Raw genomic sequence first — 18879 nt, forward strand, 5'->3', positions numbered from 1 at the left:
TCGCTGGCAATGAAAATCTTAGGCCTTGGGCACCCTCCAACAATGCTTATAAGACAGAGAAAAAGAAAATCACACAAGTAAAAGCAAAATTGGAATCCAAGACATAAAGCAGTGTAGGTTAAGATATAGGGCTACATAAAATAAACATAAACAAAATATAAATAAAGAAATATATATTTGTGTCAATGGTTACTGCAAAAGAATAAACAAAATGTTAACAGGATGATAGTAAATGTTCTGCATACATAATAAGAAGTAATAAATATATTACTGCACAGAGTTGTACATTCTGTAATTAAGTAAAGTATGTAACATGAGTGTGACATACTGTCACAAATATCATATACATTCTTGAGGTCCATGTGACCTTGGCCATAAACTTTCAACCACCAAATTCTAATCAGTTCATCTTTGAGTCCAAGTAGCCGTTTGGCCCAATTTCAAAGAAATTCTATCAAGGCCTTCTTGAGAAATTGTGCTCTCAAGAAAGGGACAAATGTACGGACGGACGGTCAACCCAAAAAAACAATAATGCCTGTGGTCACTGCTATGGCTGGCATAAAGGGATAAAAATTAAAGATCTCTCTCATTTATGTATTGCTAAAAATTATATAGAGGCAATCTAACCACACTGTAAACCTCACTATCCACTTGTGACCCGCTTATTAAAGATGACATCAACTTTTCCATTGACTGTTTCTTATTAGTGCTGCGGTTTTGCCAAAAGTTCATTTTGCATTTAATCCCTCACTGCTACATACAACACTAAAATCCATTGCCTCATTAAATTCTGCCCATTAACAATGACAAAATCCCTGCTTTTGTCACTGCCTATACTAAATCTCATTTGTTGCTGATTTTGGAAATCTCAGAGCAAATCTTTTAACCGCCTGAGTGCCACAGTGCTCTCCCAGCTCCCGGGCAGACACCTCTGAACCCTGAGGGTGCCCTCAGAGCCTTGTTAACGTCCACAAAGCCTGACCCCTGACACCGCTGGCCTCGCTGAATGTCACCATATCTCACTAATGATGTCTTGGGGCTTCAGTGCTTGTCACACTACATCAGTCCCTCTCCTCAGCCAGCTTGACTCGGGCTCGGGAAAAGCTTCAGAGTGGTCCTTTGGCTCTACTTGGCAGGTCTACTTTGCCACAGATGGCGCAAGTCTGTTCTCGCTTCATAGCTGCCCCCCTTTAGCACCAGTCAGGTACCTCTTAAGATGCCTTTAAATAGAAGCATTTTTCACTGCTGCCTCCAGTGTTTCCAATGTAAACATGACAGCAGCGTGTTACTGAGTCAGTTAGCAGCAGCAGTGAAAGAGAGGGTGTCTACAGTACCTACCACACACTGTGTGAACTTTACTGTAGTTATTTGCTGCTGATGACAATTTTTCATTGACATCTATGGGAAACTCTTTAGAGTAAAGAATTGATTTTTAGTGATGGTTTAAACTCAGCAAACTGCTGATATTGCATGAGTGTTACAGTGGTTTAATACCCAAATTATGCATGATGGATTTTTGGGATCAGGTCATCCAAATAAAAAAGAAACACATTTTCCCTTTTACCCCAGAGGAACTGTATATTTCCATGCAAATAGATTATTATTATCATCATTTAGATTCAGAGGTTTTTGCCAAAGTTCACTCACAACAGAGGAGAAAAGCATTTTGCTTGTGATGCTCGAAGCATAAAAACATGTAAAACAACAACAATGTCTCTTCCACAGTTCTCACGGTCAACAGAACTATTTTCTGCATTATTTTCTTAAAAACAAACAAACACATTCAGTGTGAGCATATTCCAAAAAATGTGAGAAGGCAGCATATCTCAAATTCACAAGTCGAGAAGGACAAAACACCCATATTTCGCTTGTTTATTTGGCTCACATCACCATAAAAATACGCTTATGGATTTTAGCACAGAGCCTTCGTAAGGGTGTTCCATTTAATTCACAGCGAGTTTTGCAGAGTATCACCGTTTTTGACCTGTGTAGAATTTTGCTCACTTATTGTCCAAACAACATTTCCTCTTTCAACACCTCAGGTGGGAATAAAAGCAGCAAAGCCAGTGAACACAGCTTGAAAAAGGTTATGACATTCTTGGACTTAAGAATGTACCAAATTAACCTTTATATCTGCCACAGTTATAGCTCGCCCACAGACTGAAGAAATCTGAAGTTCATTTGAAAAGTGTTTCATTTCCTACAGAATATTCTCTGTGAATTGTTCATTAGATAACATAACCCAAGTAATGTGAGCTTTTGATAGCAATTTAGTTTATATTTTTCATATTTGCCTTGTTTTTTTGCATATCTCCTGTTGCCTCCCCAAGACAGCAATGCAATAATCTATAAATTCCAGATCTAATTACCATTTTTATGTACAAGGGAATGTTTTTTTTAGAGATTGTATCTAATGTTTGCCTGAGAAATGTTTTGCCTGCAGTGTAGACTCAGGTCAAGAGTAATATGTTTAATATGAATTTAATCAGAGAAAAGAATGTTAAAAATGAACCAACAAATTTGTTCCCAGCGAGCGCAAGAACTTCATTATGTAAAGAAACCCAAGAATCTTTCTAAATACAGAAAAAGGCTCCTGTTGATTTACAACGGGACAGAGTAAATGCTTTTTGCTCCTCGTCTCTTTTCTGGCTTCCACTATTGTTTTTAAAGCCTATGAGAAAAATATTTTGTTTTTAACCGACAATAAAATGATGGTGGATATTGCCAGACCTCTCCTCTGCATGGGAGCAGTGAACACATAGTATGGATATAGGTCTGGCAATGCAAGACTGCTGATCTCTAAATCCCTAGTAAGACAGAAAAACTTTCTTCAGTTATGCTGGCATTTCCACGCTGACTCAATTACATCTGCTATACACAGAAGCTGAGATTTTGCAGAGTTTTAGCATGCCAGGTATAAAGTGGTAGTTGGGCTGTGAGTAAATTCAGAACCAGATGTCCAAATGAAGATAACAGTCATAGATGGAAAATGTTCTTGTTTTCCAATGTTACTGATGAATACCAATTTTCCTCTCTAGTTAACATTTAGGTGCAAATAATTATTTTACGAGAGTAGAGAAAAAGCAACACAGAGACACTCCCAGCTGTTGTGTTGTTTGGGTGGGTTTAATTTGCATATTTCCAGCTATGTGGTACCTCAGATCGGGTCAGGGGGACAGATGGAAAGACCAGCGTGGACAAAAAAAGAGTACAGAGTTTGAGCTTTCATTGACGCTGGCATCCTTTTCTCCTTTGATATACACCCTCTGTTTGTAATCCAATCTGTCTTTTGGCCTTTTGTTGCTGACACAGAGGGCTGCAATGAGCTGTGTGAGAGCTGACAACAGTCTTACCTGTGGTTCTTTTTGCAGTCTGATGTGCATCCCCCTGTGGCCAGACAAAGCCCTCTTCTCCACGGCGTGATGCCTGAAGTGATAATAATCTCCAAAAACCTGCACACAAACATAAAGGGAAAGGGAATGAGTTCACCTGCAGCAACTGGATGGCCAGATAACACTCCGTGCCAGCCAAGGCATTCTCAAGCTAATGTGCAGGCAGCATTTGTTTCAAAAAAGAGCTGAAAACACGTCCATTTGGACATTGGAATCAGGCATTTTCTGTCCATGTTCAAAGCTAAATGAGTATCTATTACTGCACTGGCAATTGTAAAAACCATTATTTTATTAGCACCCATAACATATTACGTGAATCTCAGCCACAGAATTGCTGTAAAAGGCACATGAGAGCTGGAGTTGCTGAATGCTAACAAAATGGGTCTTTTATCCCTATTTAAATGAGGTGTTAAATTTTCACTAGCCAGTGCTGTGTTATTTTAGTTCAGGATTTAATCAGAGCTCAGATACTTGTTTCAGCTTCGTTAAAACGATAAAATAACCTGTCTTTTCCAGAAAGTAACAATGAAGAGGAACGGAAGCTAACCTGGAAGAGGGAAGATGAGACCAAAAAGGTTCATGCAGTTTGGAGGAAATAGACACAAACACACACACACACACACACACACACACACACACACACACACACACACACACACACACACACACACACACACACACACACACACACACACACACCAACCAACAGAAGGACATCCATTACACAACTGCAGATGGGTACTATCTATCAATGATGATTAGATGCATCCATTAGAGGTAGTGTCACATCAAAGCTAGACTGAAGCATTCGTCCTGCTGCTGTCATTGTTCCGTCACACAGTCTGCTCATAAAAGAGCTTTTAAGGACAAATGATTGTGTGACAGCTGTCACCTAAACTAGCCTAAAACCTCAGGGAGTGCTTTTTTGTCAGCTTTGCTCTTAAGTGACACGGAGCAGCCTTTGCTGCTCCTAGCCATGGTCAAGGATGGCTGACCTGAGAGCAACATTAGAGACTAAATAATAAAGACTTCCAGAGATAAGTGCACAGTAAAAAAAAGGTCAAAAATAACCAAACAAAAGGTGGAGGACGATGAGTTGCAGCCACTCTACGCACAGCATTTCCTGAGAGAGAAGCCTCCATTTGCAGAGGAAGCATCGCAATCTGTACAGTAGTGCCATTGGGGACTGGCTCACCTTCACAAGCCCAGTGGAGCGGAGGAAGAGAGGGGGGAGAGGGGAAGGAGGGCGGGTGACGGAGAGAGGCAAGGGGGGGTAGACGCAGGGTTTGACAGGCCGACCAGGCAGGATGGATGTGTGTGAGGAGGGAGAAGAGCAGACGCAGCAGGATGGAAGGCTCTCCTGGGGCTGCAGGCTGATTCTGCAGGCTGGCGGTCTGCAAGCCGACCAGACTGGAGGCTGAAGCTCTCGGAGGCCCAGTCTGGCAGCGCTGACATAAAGCTGCCAGCCTAGTGCCGGCCAATTTGACTTCATTTGTCAAATATTTGTAATTAAGACTTGATTTTAAATCGCTTGCTGTGATAATTTCCGCACAAACCAAGTGACCATCAGTCTTGAATGAGTCAGTGTTGTGCAAAAAAATGATCTCTTTTCCCTTGGAGTTCAGGTTGCACGCAATTATGTGCGCGGAAGATGAATACGGCCGCTTTTGTGAGGAGACAGCTCTGCAGACGGACAATCGTTAAATGATTAAAACTGTGGCAAGAGCTGGAAAAAATGTCAACACAAAAAAGGATTTTAACTGATTTAATCTTACCAGAGACATGGGGAGAAAAAAAGCTTATGCGTTCAAGCCAAGCGTTACTTGGAATTTATCACTAAACTCATGCATATAACGGAGATATAAATATCCCAAATAGGCAATATAGTGTAGTTTAAGTGATGTAGCTGACACCAGACAAAAAGGTGAATCTATAACAGGATACTCTACTTGTTGAAAGAGGTCCTTAGTTGATGCTGACTTTGTGACATCGTCAGTAAATTCAGCGGCTGACCTTACAACCACCCCTTATCGAAAATAATGTCAAAGCCATGCAAAAGGAAATAGCCCCTGAATGATGCAAGATTGAGGTGTGATGAGGGACGTGACCCAAGAAATTAATGAGACCTACTTTCACATTGATTGCAGCAGGGCAGAAAGATAATGTGAGCTGCACCGGGGTGGCTTTTCTGTGGGACAAACCTATTTCCTAGAGTGCTGATGTCCTCATTTAGATCAAGAGTCTATGGGTCTTGGGAAATTGAGATGGAGATAGAAATGTTGGTGTAGCTGCCCATGAGTGCGGCTGAGTCATGCCTCTCTACAGCCCGAACCAAAATGAATCATATGGTGTGTGTGGGTATGTGTGTGTGCGTGCGTGCCAGCGATAATAATTGAGAGCACTGTGGGTCATTAGTCACCCTGCCACTATGCTCTGAGTCTGCCTTAGAGGAATACTGCCCTTTAAACTCATATCTCATGTGTTTCTTACTTTAGTTGTTTCGCACCCATCTCCGTCTTCCTTCCTGTTGCCTTGAGGTAAATCTTTTACAGAAGCGTGCACTGTAAATCACTGAAAATAACCCACAGTCAAAACTGCTAATCTGGACAAGAGAGGATTATTTTTATCATCATTTAATCTGCCAATTATTTTGCTGATTAGTTGGGTAGTTGTTCAGTCTATAATGCGTCAGAAAATTGGGAAAAATGCCAAAGTTTTGTATTTACACTGCTTATTTTGCCTGATCAACAGTCCTAAACATATTTAGTTTACAATGATATGAATGAGTCAAATAATTGTTGCAGCTCTAAAGGGAAGTGACATTTCTTTGGACTAATTGATATAATCATGCAAAATCAGCAGTAGATAATCCTTTTACAATAAAAGTCCAAATAACCTGAGCACATCGGCTTGATTTCTTTCAAAAACATGGAAAGAGGGCAATGAGCAACTTAAGAAAACAAAAAAGAAAAAAAAAACAAAAACAAAAAAGCCAAGACAATGACCTTACAAAAGTGCTACACAAAGAAAAACAATTCTTTAACAGAATTTTAAATACATATTTAATTAAAAACATAAAAATGGTAATTACCCCCAGCTTTTTTATAAAAAGTAGTTTTCTAAATCTTCTAAAAAAAAATTTTTCTTTTCAATTTCTGGGACATTTTTTGCAAAGTTGCCAACTTTTTCCCCAATGTTTCAAAAGAAAACGCACCAATTTGCTCAGGGTTCAAAGATAGAAATACTTGTAAAAGGCATCTGAACTCAAGCACAAGACAATTTATGTCGATCTAGGTTTCAAAGGGTTAAATAATCAATACAAGATTTTTCCACTCGCATGGGTATAAGGTTTAGTATGGACTTATATAGAACATGCTTTGATCTTGATGTGATCTCTAAAATATTTATCTACACCAAAGAATCATGCAGTCAGCTCTGTGAGAACACAATAAGGCTGCCTGGCAAAGTTGTGTTTTCAACATTTTCCCAAAGGTTCCTCTTTGGCAAAATCCAAATCTGCACTTTGTGGACTTAAAGCTTCATCCATTTTTTAGATGCATGCACACAAGTAGGGCAAGTAAAGACCATGCAATGCTTCATAAACATGTTTAATAACATGCTATAAGTGAAGCCAACAAAGCTGATAACAAATCTTAACAGAATCTTAGTGGATTTATACAGATAAGATTTTTATAAGGGATGGGCAATACGGAGAAAATATTATATAACAATATAACAATATTTTTGACCAAATACCGGGATATCGATATTGCAGCAGTATTGTAGGGTTGACTGTTGGTGTTTTCAAAAATTATTTACACAATGGGATTTTTGATAAATAATAATCAGTAATGTATATCTTATGACTAAGTCAGTAAAGACAAATAATACCAGCTACAACAGCTTGGTTAGTTCAGAAAATTACATCACTTGACTGTAATGCATCCTTTAAAACCAGTAAAAGACGGCACTTACAATATCCAAAGTCCAAGGCAATACCCAATCTTATATCACATGCCTCTCACAACCAATAAGACCCCCCCCCCACCAAAAAAAACAACCCTATATCAATATAACATCAATACAGTACCCAGCCATGATTTATGTTGTGAAAACAAGGGCATGATTTTGAATAAGAGGGTCACTCATGAATGGCTTTCCAAACAGATTTGATCCGCTTTTCACTTCATCCCAGAGAGTATTTCAATGAAGTTTATGTTCTGGGATAGTAAAAGCAGTAGATAGTGAAAGGATGGACTACGGTAAAAATGTCCTTGTAAACTCCAGTGAAAGTAGCCCCTGTAATGGATTTCAAGATATAATATATTGAGCATAGTAAATTCCTTTTTTTCCCCTTCTTTGAAACACCGGAGCTCCAAAGCCATCCATCATTGAACTTCATATTAAACAGTAGTCATGTTTTTCATTTTATGTTCTAAAATCCACTGAGATTGTGTTGAGGCTTTTTTTTTTCTTTTTTTTGTTGTTGACTGAGAATCCAAATTTTTACTGAGGATAACTTATTTTCACAAGCTGCCAGCTTTCAGAACTTACATGAAAAACCAGTTATCAGCGGCATGTGGTGCGACTTTCTGTTATATTTTTTTGTTAATATTTTTCACTGACTCAAATAGGGTTGGATGCCAAAAAAGACATACATACTTTTCTTTAACATACTAAAGTTGTATCAGTTGTATTAAAACAGTGGATAAACTGGAACTACAGTACTGATCTCTGTCAGAAACTTTAAAATACTAAAAACATTTTATACTATGATTATTTATTATATTACAAGCATTTTATTATTAAATATTTACCATAACTTGCTATCTGATCATCAGTAAAACATGCCACTGAGCTGTTAATTTTGGATTCATTCACTCAGAAACCGTCCACGAAAATACCTACTTACAGACAAATACAAGGCACAAAAATACTTCACAAAAGCCCTGATTTAACTACAGCTTCCACAGTGAGACATCCCACTTGTGCCCTAACTTCCTGTGAGTCAGTCAGCGTGAACACCGAGACTTAACCCTCGTGGATTTGTGTTATTAAGGTAATTAGTAGTTAGCATAAAAAATATTCCTCTGTCTGCTCTTTGTTTGAATCCCCTGTTCAGCCTTGAGGGCAACTTGAATTTTGTGACAGTTTTTAAATTGGCATTATTTATGAACTGAGATTCGTGTCAATTGGATTCATCTGATGTAAATGTCAAGTATTTCAAGCTCATAATTTGAACAACCTTGAACATACGGGAGTGCGCACTTGTGTGAGACAGACAGATGTGGGAGTCTACACACTGGCTGAGTTTGAATGCGACTGACGTTACGATCGCTTATCAAAAGGCTTCCGTCAGTCCGAGAGCTGTGTGAAGCATCAAAGAGACATCAACCAGTTGCACTCTGTTTTTTTACCATTTCTTCAGCCCACTCAGTGTCTTACTTTTGATTTTTATTTCTATGTAATCCCTTACCTCGTCTATTTTCTCTACCTGCCTCTCGCTGTTGGCCGTTGAAAGTTAAAAGACACAGCATACCACAGCATGTTCCAAAGGAGAGGTCACACTACATTATTTTACTCTCCACTGGGGAATTGAAGCCATCTGCTGACGTTATCAGTCAGAGTGGTTGTTAGACTTCAAGGTGACTGAAAGTAATGTCATGGTGTGTCTCAGACATCCTACATTCTGCTGTGTCCTGTCCTGCGCTCCTCTCTGGTGGCTGCCTTGGTCTCTAGCCACATTCCCGCCACAGTTGTTAGAGTCAATATTGGCCACAGGGAATTGGCTTCAGATCAGTGGTGCCGAAAAACAGAAATGTAGCAAGCTTTCACTGGGTTGTAACCTAATGTTATTTCACATTGCAGTGTGTGTGCATACAAGTGTTTAGGCGACTCTCCAATGTTACAAACTGATTTGAAATGAGGAGAAAGTTTTCTTTTTCACTCTCATCGAACCAGTGAGGATGAAAATTATGCACCGCGCTAGTTAAGAAATGTGGCTGAAATTTCTTTCGTGCCAGACACGCCGTGGTTGTCTCAAGTGATAGGCGATTAAAAAGGTACATAATAAAATCTAATTTTTTCTCATTGCCGCACTGAAATTCTGCAGGGAGACTCAAAAGAATTCCAATATTCAGGGGTGTGGTGGTGTGGAGGCAGCAGAAGACGAGAGGATGTGTGTGTGGAAACCAGCCGACTAATGCAGTGATATAATGAGTTTCTGTGTGTGTGCATGTTTGTAAGCATTCAGCATGGGTACTGAATACAAATACTCAGTATCTAGCATGGGAGCTTAAAAGGTCCACTGCGCTGATATTGACTGTGACAGACTTTCACATTAAGTGTATTCCCTTAAGCCGGGGAAAAGTGCACAGAGGCGAATCCACCTTATTGGAAGCGGCGTCAATCAGACCCATCTTTCAGAGAAAAACACCAGCATCAATGGTTGGTTAGAGACACAGCATAATAGTAATTCACTCTGAACAGTGGGCACCTTAATTCACAGACTGTGATATATTATTCCACTAACCCTGATGGAGGATGCAACACTGGGCACATAAATGTGTGAGACACACACACACACACACACACAGCAATGCACACAATGCTCTCCTGCTCCTCTGTACAGTGGAGAGGCTCTCAGCGGCGGCTTCTGTTGCACATCTGAGATAGAAATGTCAGCGGCACAGCAGAGCTCAATGAATTGCCACACAGCCCACAAAGCCTTTCACCTCCTTCTCTTCTCCTTTTATATGTTGCCTTTCCTTTTTATTTATATCGCCTCTTCACACAACACACATTAGTGCAAAACCCTACAGGAATGGGTGCTTTCTCTGTTGCTTGCAGTTTATATACACAGCAAATGTGCTGTTGCGCGTTGGTATAGTGCGATATTTGCTGTTGGGTTAATAAAACAGCCGTGTTGTTATCGTCTCCGCTGAGCCACTGGGCTGCCATCTTTTGGACTAATTACAGCTGAAACTCTGGGGTTCCGCTTAGTGAGAGAAAGTCATTATTTTACTCCGAAATAGAGGCTAATTGAGTGTTTTCAAATGAAGGGTAATTATTTGTTTGCATCTTATAGCTCCGATTCTACATGTTCCCCGCCTTCTCTGAATTCTCCAGCTCTGGGGACTTGTTGTCTTGGGAAAAGCTGAGCCACAAAACTGTTCCGGCTAATTATGTGGCTGAATAGCAAAGATTTAACAAAATGCCTATGAAGACCGTTTCTCCAGTAGCGGTGAAGCAACAAGACACAGGCAGCATGAAAGGTGTGAAAACCTATTTGGGCCACTGAATAAATCGGCTTTAATAAATAGAAAAGAGAGTTATTAAAGGAGTTGTGGTTAAGGAAAGACCTTGAAGGTAAAAGAGTCTAAATCACAGCGTGTCCGTCCAGACTTATTCCTATTCTGGGAGAGTAGAACACATGGAATATGAAAGGAGGGCGGGGAATACAAGTGAGGCAGCAGAAAGAAATATATCACAGGAGAATAGATGAGTGAGGAAGGTGGAAAACTGAGTCAGAAATGTCTACAAAAGGCGTGCATCATGCAGACACTAAGCGAGCCCCTGCTGATGCTTGACATTTGGCTAATATTACCATAAAACTAAATTCAAGCAGTTCTGTCACAGTAAATGACTGCTGCCTTGTAATTCTAATCAATGATGCTATCACCCTCTGTGATTCTATGCCTGAATAAAACATGGTGGATCTACACTGTATCTCTCATGCCTTGATGCAAGAGTTAGATTAGAACGGAAAATTAAATGGCCTGAGCGTATGAGCCTCGTGCATTTTCCGCGGACATAAAAAATGTAGCAAAAAGTAGCATTCCTGATGTAATTTATCTCTGTGGTGTGATTTTTCAGAGAACCGATAAGGGACAGAGCAGGGAGAGGAGGGCTTATCAAAAAACCATACACATGCACACACATGCAGGGTGAAGCCACATCATCACTCAGCCAAACCTTGCTCAGACTGGCACTGATACATCCAGCCGGCATGCTGAACTCACAAACAACGCTGTTCAAAGTAATCCACATATGTGCGAGTGAACACTCACACCCACACACCAAAGAGCTCTGGCCTTGAGAAAGGGAGACTGAGACAGATAAAAAAAACTTGCATGTGAGGGAGAGAAAGTGTGTGAGGGGGAGAGAGACCTTTTAAATATTTCAAATCACCCGATGCCTTTTTAATTTGAGATTTATCCCACTGGGCTGATTCTTCAGTCTCAAATCTCTGTCTTGGTTGGAGAAATGTGCTAACCAAATTAGTAAACACTCAACTTTAACTATGCTTCAATGGAGCGTCAAATATTCATGGACTCAAGGGAGAGTTGGACATGCTGCTTTTTGCAGTGCTCCAGCACAGCAGTAGGGATGGGTTCTCCTTTTATTGGTAATATCAGTAATCATGCTGTTAACCTGCTCTGATATTACAGAGCAATGGTCTGTTCAGCCTACAGGTGAGGGAAGACAGCCATCTCTCCATGAAATGCTCCTGTTACCATTCATTGAGCAAGAAATGGAGACAGAGGAGCCAAAAACAGTGAGCGATGAATAGGAGGAAAAAGTAAGAGGGAGGATGAGGAATAGACTAACAGAGATTCAGATGCATTGGTAAACAGAATCTTTCCAAAAAAATAAATAAATAAAAAATGTTGCCACGAGGGGCCTCTTCCTCTTGCCATGAGGAAGAGCAGGAGAAGACTTGATGATGTATGAAAACAAGTTTAGCGGAAAGCAAAGGATTGAGATCAAACTGGGTTAATTTTCAAGCCGTGGGGAGAGGGTTAGAGTAAACAGACATTTTGAGGGGAACAGCATCAGTGCTCTTTGGATCTGAAGAAGCTATGGAAGCAAACATGCCACCGCGGTGAGTGCATCTGACAAAGAGTTTAGGCAGTGAAGCATAGTGTTATGCAAATGAGGTGAAAGAAAAAAAAAGAAGAAGAAGAAGAAGAAGAAAGAGAAGAAGAAATTGCTGGTGAGTGAATTAAAAAATGAAAAGAATATCTATTGTGACTGGAAAACTGTGAGTATTCTACAGTGTTTAGTATTCTAAGGTGTTGTACGGTTCCAGCACAACCTGAGCGCTGTTGGCCTTTAGTTTATGCCTGGAGGCGGCATGTCGCCTTGATTGCCATGACATAAAAATTTAAAAGCACTTCTGATATGAAGTGAATACCAGACACAACCTGCATTTGACTAAAAAAAAAACCCACAATGTCTCTCTCCTTCCCTTTCACTCATTTATGTTAATAGCGCCCTTGTGCTCCTACATGACTTTGTCCGACCTGTTGTTCATGAGTCATGAAAGGGCACGCTTTCCCAAAGAACAAAAAGCTTGCTACTTGTTAGTACAGTTACTACAGTCCATGAAAAACCAATGTGTAGAGCATTCAAAGGGTTGTCCTATTGATTTTTCATAGACTCAGATCAGTCAATCTATCAATGGTTGCGAGGGGGGAGGCAGGACCGCTATGAAAGGCATCATGGGTGTACAGCTACAATGATGGACTACTGAAAAGGAAATGTGCAAAATGTCCTCTGCCTGGTATTTGTCCTTCATTTCAAGGGCTCAGCCCTGGAAAATGGAAGCTGTCATCACTTTCAGACATGCAGCAAGAATACGCAACCCTTCTGCATGAAAAAACAACCCCCGAGAGACAGAAATCACCTCGCGCACTCACTTAAACATCACATAACGATGAAGAGACACCTGCGTGCACACACACTCACACCTCTGTTTCTCAGTCTTCCACTCTCCGTGTGCGATGGGGTCAATGAAAAAAGACAACTCCTGCCTCCAGCTGTCCCCTCCGGCTCGTTCCTCAGATGGTGGCCTGTTTAAAGAGAGCTGGGAGTCTGAGAGGCTGCTGGATTATTCATTTGCAGAGTGTAACGGAGCCCGCTGCTCTTTTCCACATCACCTAAGCTGAATTCCCTGGTGCCAGAACAGCCTCTGTCAGGCACCGTCACCCTAGTTTTCAAGAACTGAAGTAAATAGGTTCCACTTCCATTTCCATTCAGCACTCGTCACTTTAATTCCTTTATTCTGAGTTGCGTTCACTAACCCCCCAGCGACTCCTCCTCTGGTTCCATCTATTAATACCGACATGTTTAGTGCTTACATTTTATCCCTCTCCTCAAGTTGAGACCCTTATTAAAATCATTCATGTCTTCCCATCTGCTCAATATAAAGTGGGTAGAAACCCTGACAGATTCAGGCTGTATGTGAACGTACTACAAATGATCACATTTATCTACAGCATTCTGTGCTGTGTGTATTTCAGGACACTGTGGGTATGTGTTTTCCTGAGGTGCTGTTTTTTTTTTTTTCTTCCTGCACAATTCAGCATTTTGGTGACTGGCCATGTGCTGCAATGGGTCGAAAGGTGCAGTAGGTTATGGGTGTCACTGACAATCCCGTGAAGCAATGCAATTTTGGTGTCAAGACTGTGCTGTCTGCTGCCTGTCTGCTCAGATAGGGTCAACAGCACTATGTGGAAGGCACACCTCTATTCTTTGGTCTTTGTTTCACTTTATTGCACAAAGGCACACACAGTATAATCTTCTCCAAAAACCACCAAAACCTTTTTATTTGTGTGCATATTTTACTCTCATTATACATTCTTAAACTGCTAGACACATGTAATGGTAAAGGACATATCTATATTTTTGTGATTGTTCTACAAAAAATGTAAACATGAACATCATCATTGTTTTATTATATTATTACTATTATTATTCGTTTTATTTACAACAATGTTATTTCCAAATGCTAATTATTTGGTCAGTGTGTTGGCTTTTTGAATATCTTATCTGAGGAGAATAAACACATCTTTTTATACAAAACATTAAGTAGGGTTGCACAATTAATGCAAATATTATCAAAATTGCAATGCTAATGAGTGCAATATCCAAATCACACGAGCTGCAGTTTCTGATACAGGTAAAATGTGTCACAACATATTGATTAGCGAAGAATTGCGGTGGTACAGACATGCCCCAGCCTACAAATCATATTCCAGACGTGAGGTACCATGCTCGTTTTGTACAGACTCCGGCAAAAACACATAAGCATCATTCTATATTTTTCTTTAAGTGAAAAATGAAATATGAAAATGACCATTACCACAAAAAATCTGACTCATATCTGTCAAAATACCTGCAATTTTTTTTTTTTTTTTGCAAATGTACAACCCAAAAATAAATCCTCTCCAGAACAAGTGTTAGATGTTGTTTTAATAGCTGAACAAGAACTTGATCTAAAAGTACAAAATGTGATATAGAGCTGCAATGACTAGTCAATACAACTATTAGTTGATCAACAGAAAAGTAATTGGCAACTATTTTGTGAATTAATTCATCTTTTTTTGTCATTTTTAAACTAAAACAGTCAAAGCTGCTGGTTTCATGCTTCTCAAATGTGAGAAAATTATGTTTTCCTTTGCTGTATACAAAATAAACTGAACAGCTTTGGATTTTTGATGGTCAGATCAAACGTTACCTTTAAAGATGTCAACTTTGGCTCTGGGAAATTACACAGGGAATGCTTCCTTATTTTCTTTTTATTGACAAAACAATGAGTCTATGAATCAAGGAAATATTGTGCAGAGTAATCAACTATGAAAATAATTGCTAGTTGCAGCCCTAATATGATCAAAGAATAACTACACAAGACTGCTAACTTCACGCAATGTGTTTTTTACACAACTTACTCAGCGGTCACAAGGTGCAATGATCTGATATGCATCAGCTGTATTCATGAGTGCTTATAATAAAATATGACAGCTTGATTTTCATCTAGGCATGTGCTGCCATACACATACACACACACACACACACACACACACACACCACTCTACACACTAGAGTTATAATAATTAGTAACATTCACAGTTTAATTAATTAGTTACATTCATTTTCCTAAAAGCAAGACAAAAAAAGTCCCTGAAAATGTGTTTCCATTTTAGCTTTAGTCTGATGCTTATCTTTATGTATTAAAACTTAATATAATATTTGAGACTGTGAACTAAAACTGTTTTGCCTGAAACATTAAAGTCATTTCTCTGTTTCATGTATACAACAGCAAAGCAGTGCTTTATACAACAAAACCAACTAGATGTGATGAAAACACGATGTAATAAAAAAAAGACAAAGTATCACCCCAGCTCAGCAATCACAGCAGTGAAACAGAGTTCAACAGAGCTGCAGAGCTGTAATAAAATGTATATTCTTATGATGCTTGTGCACACCAGCAGAAAAGTAGATCCTTCACAGTGGCCTCATAGATCAAAAAGAAAGCCTCAAGCTCCCTCTACTCGTTTCCCAAGAGGGACCCAAGACCAAAAGTGCAGCGGCCAAGGAACTAGAGGAGCAAGCCGACTACAAGATAGTGGGGTGTGAGCGACTTTGAACCAGGCCTCGTTCAAATTCATGGAACATTAAGCCCCTTTCCTTGAACCTCAAGAGCACAGACAGCTGAGGACATCAAAACAGAGAAAGTAGGAGAATTGAGGGTCTCTGTGTATTGAGAATGGGAGCTTGAGCTTTAGCACAGCTTCACGAGCTCCTGAAATAACCTCTGTAAGGGAGCTGGCTTTTTGCCCAAATCTAAAGGGGATGGTGAAGTGGTTAAAAGCACTGGACTGCAATGAGTCACTGCACAAATGCATCAGAAACAAAAGGCAAGAGAGATACAGAATCACATCCTCCATGTGAGCCTGTGTACTCGTGCTGTGATTTATTATTAACATCAAACTAAAATCTTGATAAATATGTGGTCACCTGGCAGTCTATAACACTTCTGCCAAGGAAAAATAAAAGACTCATTTCCATCAGGGAGAATAACTCACTGCTGTGTGAGTACAGAATTTTGTAAAGAAGCAGGTAACATCAAGGACAGCGTGATTGAACATTGAACAGCCGTGCCAAATCGTACATATATTACAGTTTACAGGTATGCATTAGTGGCATTCTCACAACTTCCATACAGTACACCCATCATACCCACAGGAGAAAAGGCAGGGTTGATTGTTTGATCACTCCATTTAATAATTTCCGTGTTTTTATTTATTGTCAGTAAGGTACGAACACAGGCATGACGGTATTGTTGAGACAACGGTAAATTAAGCTATTAAAGAGAGCTGTCTCTCATTGGCATTCAGCCGAGCCAGGTATTCTTTCTTACGATGCTATTCAAGCCAAAACATCCCTTCGCTGCAAAGGGCATGACATTTACAACCATTTCATCTCGACACAACACGGTGTGATCAGTAGAGGCGAGGATTTACAGACCCAACGCCTGTAATCACTTTTACAAGAAAACAAACACAGCCGGAAGAGAGAAGATAAAAATAATTGGAAGATGATTTAGAAAACAATTATTTGTGAGAATGGGAATTAGAGTTCAGCCACAGTGGCATGTTATCATTTAAGGGTTTAATCAATCAATCAATCATTTTCTAATAACCACACTATTGAGGTTGGTGGATTTTGCTGCAGCATGCTCAATAAAACCAAGACAGAAACATCATATTATGCACATGACTAACACAACAGACATTATTTACCACAAGACAAAAATTCCCAGACAGTATTTACAGATTGACGCAAAATTTCTAAGAGAGGTACATCTGTTATGGTTGGTGAGAAGTGTTTGGAGTCCTTATTGCAGTGGGGGAGAAACTGTTCCAAAAAAGGGATGATTTAATGGGGAGGGATCTATAGCGCCTCCTACAGGGCCTCAGCTGAGAGATGTAGTGGGCAGGGTGAGAGGGGATATTGCAGCAGGCTTATATAAATCGAATGCAGCAGAAACAGAAGGACTATACTACCACTCATATTTGCCGTGCAGGGTGTGTGCATTTGTGTGGCACCACTGAAGATATGAGAGAACACAGCACTTATTATAAAGGACTCTTGTGCAAGGTCCCATGATAGCCTTCATAACAATGATAAATGGCTGAAGCATTCTGGTAAGCTACATCATATGACTACCACCTTTCAGATTTTTTTCTAGTACGCCCAGCACGAGAGCATACTAGAAAGCCTTTGTGCAAAACACAACAAGGGATTAACATTCTGGGAACACTAATGTATTTTTTTAACCTCATTTTGTTTTTCAATTTCCTCTCACGCATCCATAACAGACACACAGACATTTTCTGAAGGCTGGATCGAGACAGCCTGGTGCGCCACACTGTTTGTTTTTCCACGATCCTCCTACGACACGAAAACAACAATGGAGCTGGTAGCAGACTGTCATTAGGTTTATGATGAAAACCTGCGGAGAGTTTCAGTCATTTTTGACAACCTCTATGGTGCACTCTGCTGATAGCTTGAAAGTAATCTTCTCAATTATCATCTCAGCAAAATTTACTCCAACCCTACACTGCTTCAGAAGGGTGGCCATGGACCTGAACGAAACTACTTTTGCTTTTGGGTGGGAATCACCAAAGGCCCCACGATAAGATACTGTCACAAATTGCTTCCCCAAAGGAAAAAAAAAAAAGTGTTTTATCTTACAAAATGAAGTTTCTCAGTCCAATCATTTTTGTTGCAGCAAAATCTATCTAGATGACGGAAAAGCAATTGATTTAATTATTCTAATTGGCTACTATAAGTTTAATTTGTGTTTGCAATAATAATTTAAATTTAAAAAAATCTACTTCGCTTTCCTATAACAATACAATATTGTCACAAAAATATTGCAATTCTATGCTGTACTGATTTTGAAAATGTTGATAACATATACTATATTATATGGAAATGTCATGACAGGCCTAGCCACATCATTCAGTTCAGTTCAATTCAACTCAATTTAATCTAATCTAATTTAATTTAACTTCAGTTCAATTCAGTTTTATTTATAAATAATTATCACTAATCACAATTTGCCTCAGAGGGCTTTAAAGGAAAAACTCTACCCAAAAAAACCTTTCACAGGAAAAAAATCGTAGAAACCTCAGGAAGAGCAGCTGAGGACGAATCCCTCTTCCAGGATGGACAGATGTGCAAAAGATGTTGTAACAAACAATACAATTACAGTAGTATATGACAAAATTATACATAGGAAAGAGAGAGAGAGAGAGAGATGCACAGCAAGAACAATAATAACATAAAATATAGTAATAAATGTAGTTTTTGATAGTATGTAAGTTACATGCATATATTATAGTATGTGACAGTAATAATCATTTATGTATAATCATAGTGGAAATCTGACTAATAATAATAGCAGGTACTATAATAATGATAGCGACTGTTGGCCTGATAAATTAACCCAAAAAACAAACCACAATCTGGCTACATGGAATTATTCCGCTGCTATAAGGTATTGTTTAGAAAATTAAGAGTTCTGTATTACAACATTCACATCAGCTCTCCAGTACATCAGAGATCGGATAGCCTGCAGCCTCCATTGCAGAACTAATGCAGCACAGAGGGTAGACAGATGTATGATGTGGGGAGC

The 18879-nt window shown here is 39.6% G+C and overlaps 1 protein-coding gene across 4 annotated transcripts in view; it reads right to left on the minus strand.

Annotated features, from left to right (window-relative positions):
• Positions 1-18879, minus strand: part of furinb (furin (paired basic amino acid cleaving enzyme) b) — a 111535-nt gene that overhangs the window by 63582 nt on the left and 29074 nt on the right. For all 4 annotated transcript variants that reach the window (XM_088079971.1, XM_088079972.1, XM_042495968.2 and 1 more), the window contains exon 3: positions 3354-3452. In XM_088079971.1, coding sequence (XP_087936097.1) covers positions 3354-3452 — 99 coding nt within the window. The remainder of the gene's footprint in view (positions 1-3353; positions 3453-18879) is intronic.

The sequence above is a fragment of the Plectropomus leopardus genome, chromosome 7, assembly GCF_026936395.1.
Source record: "Plectropomus leopardus strain MGB_pleo_1.0 chromosome 7, ASM2693639v1, whole genome shotgun sequence".
NCBI lineage: Eukaryota > Metazoa > Chordata > Actinopteri > Perciformes > Serranidae > Plectropomus > Plectropomus leopardus.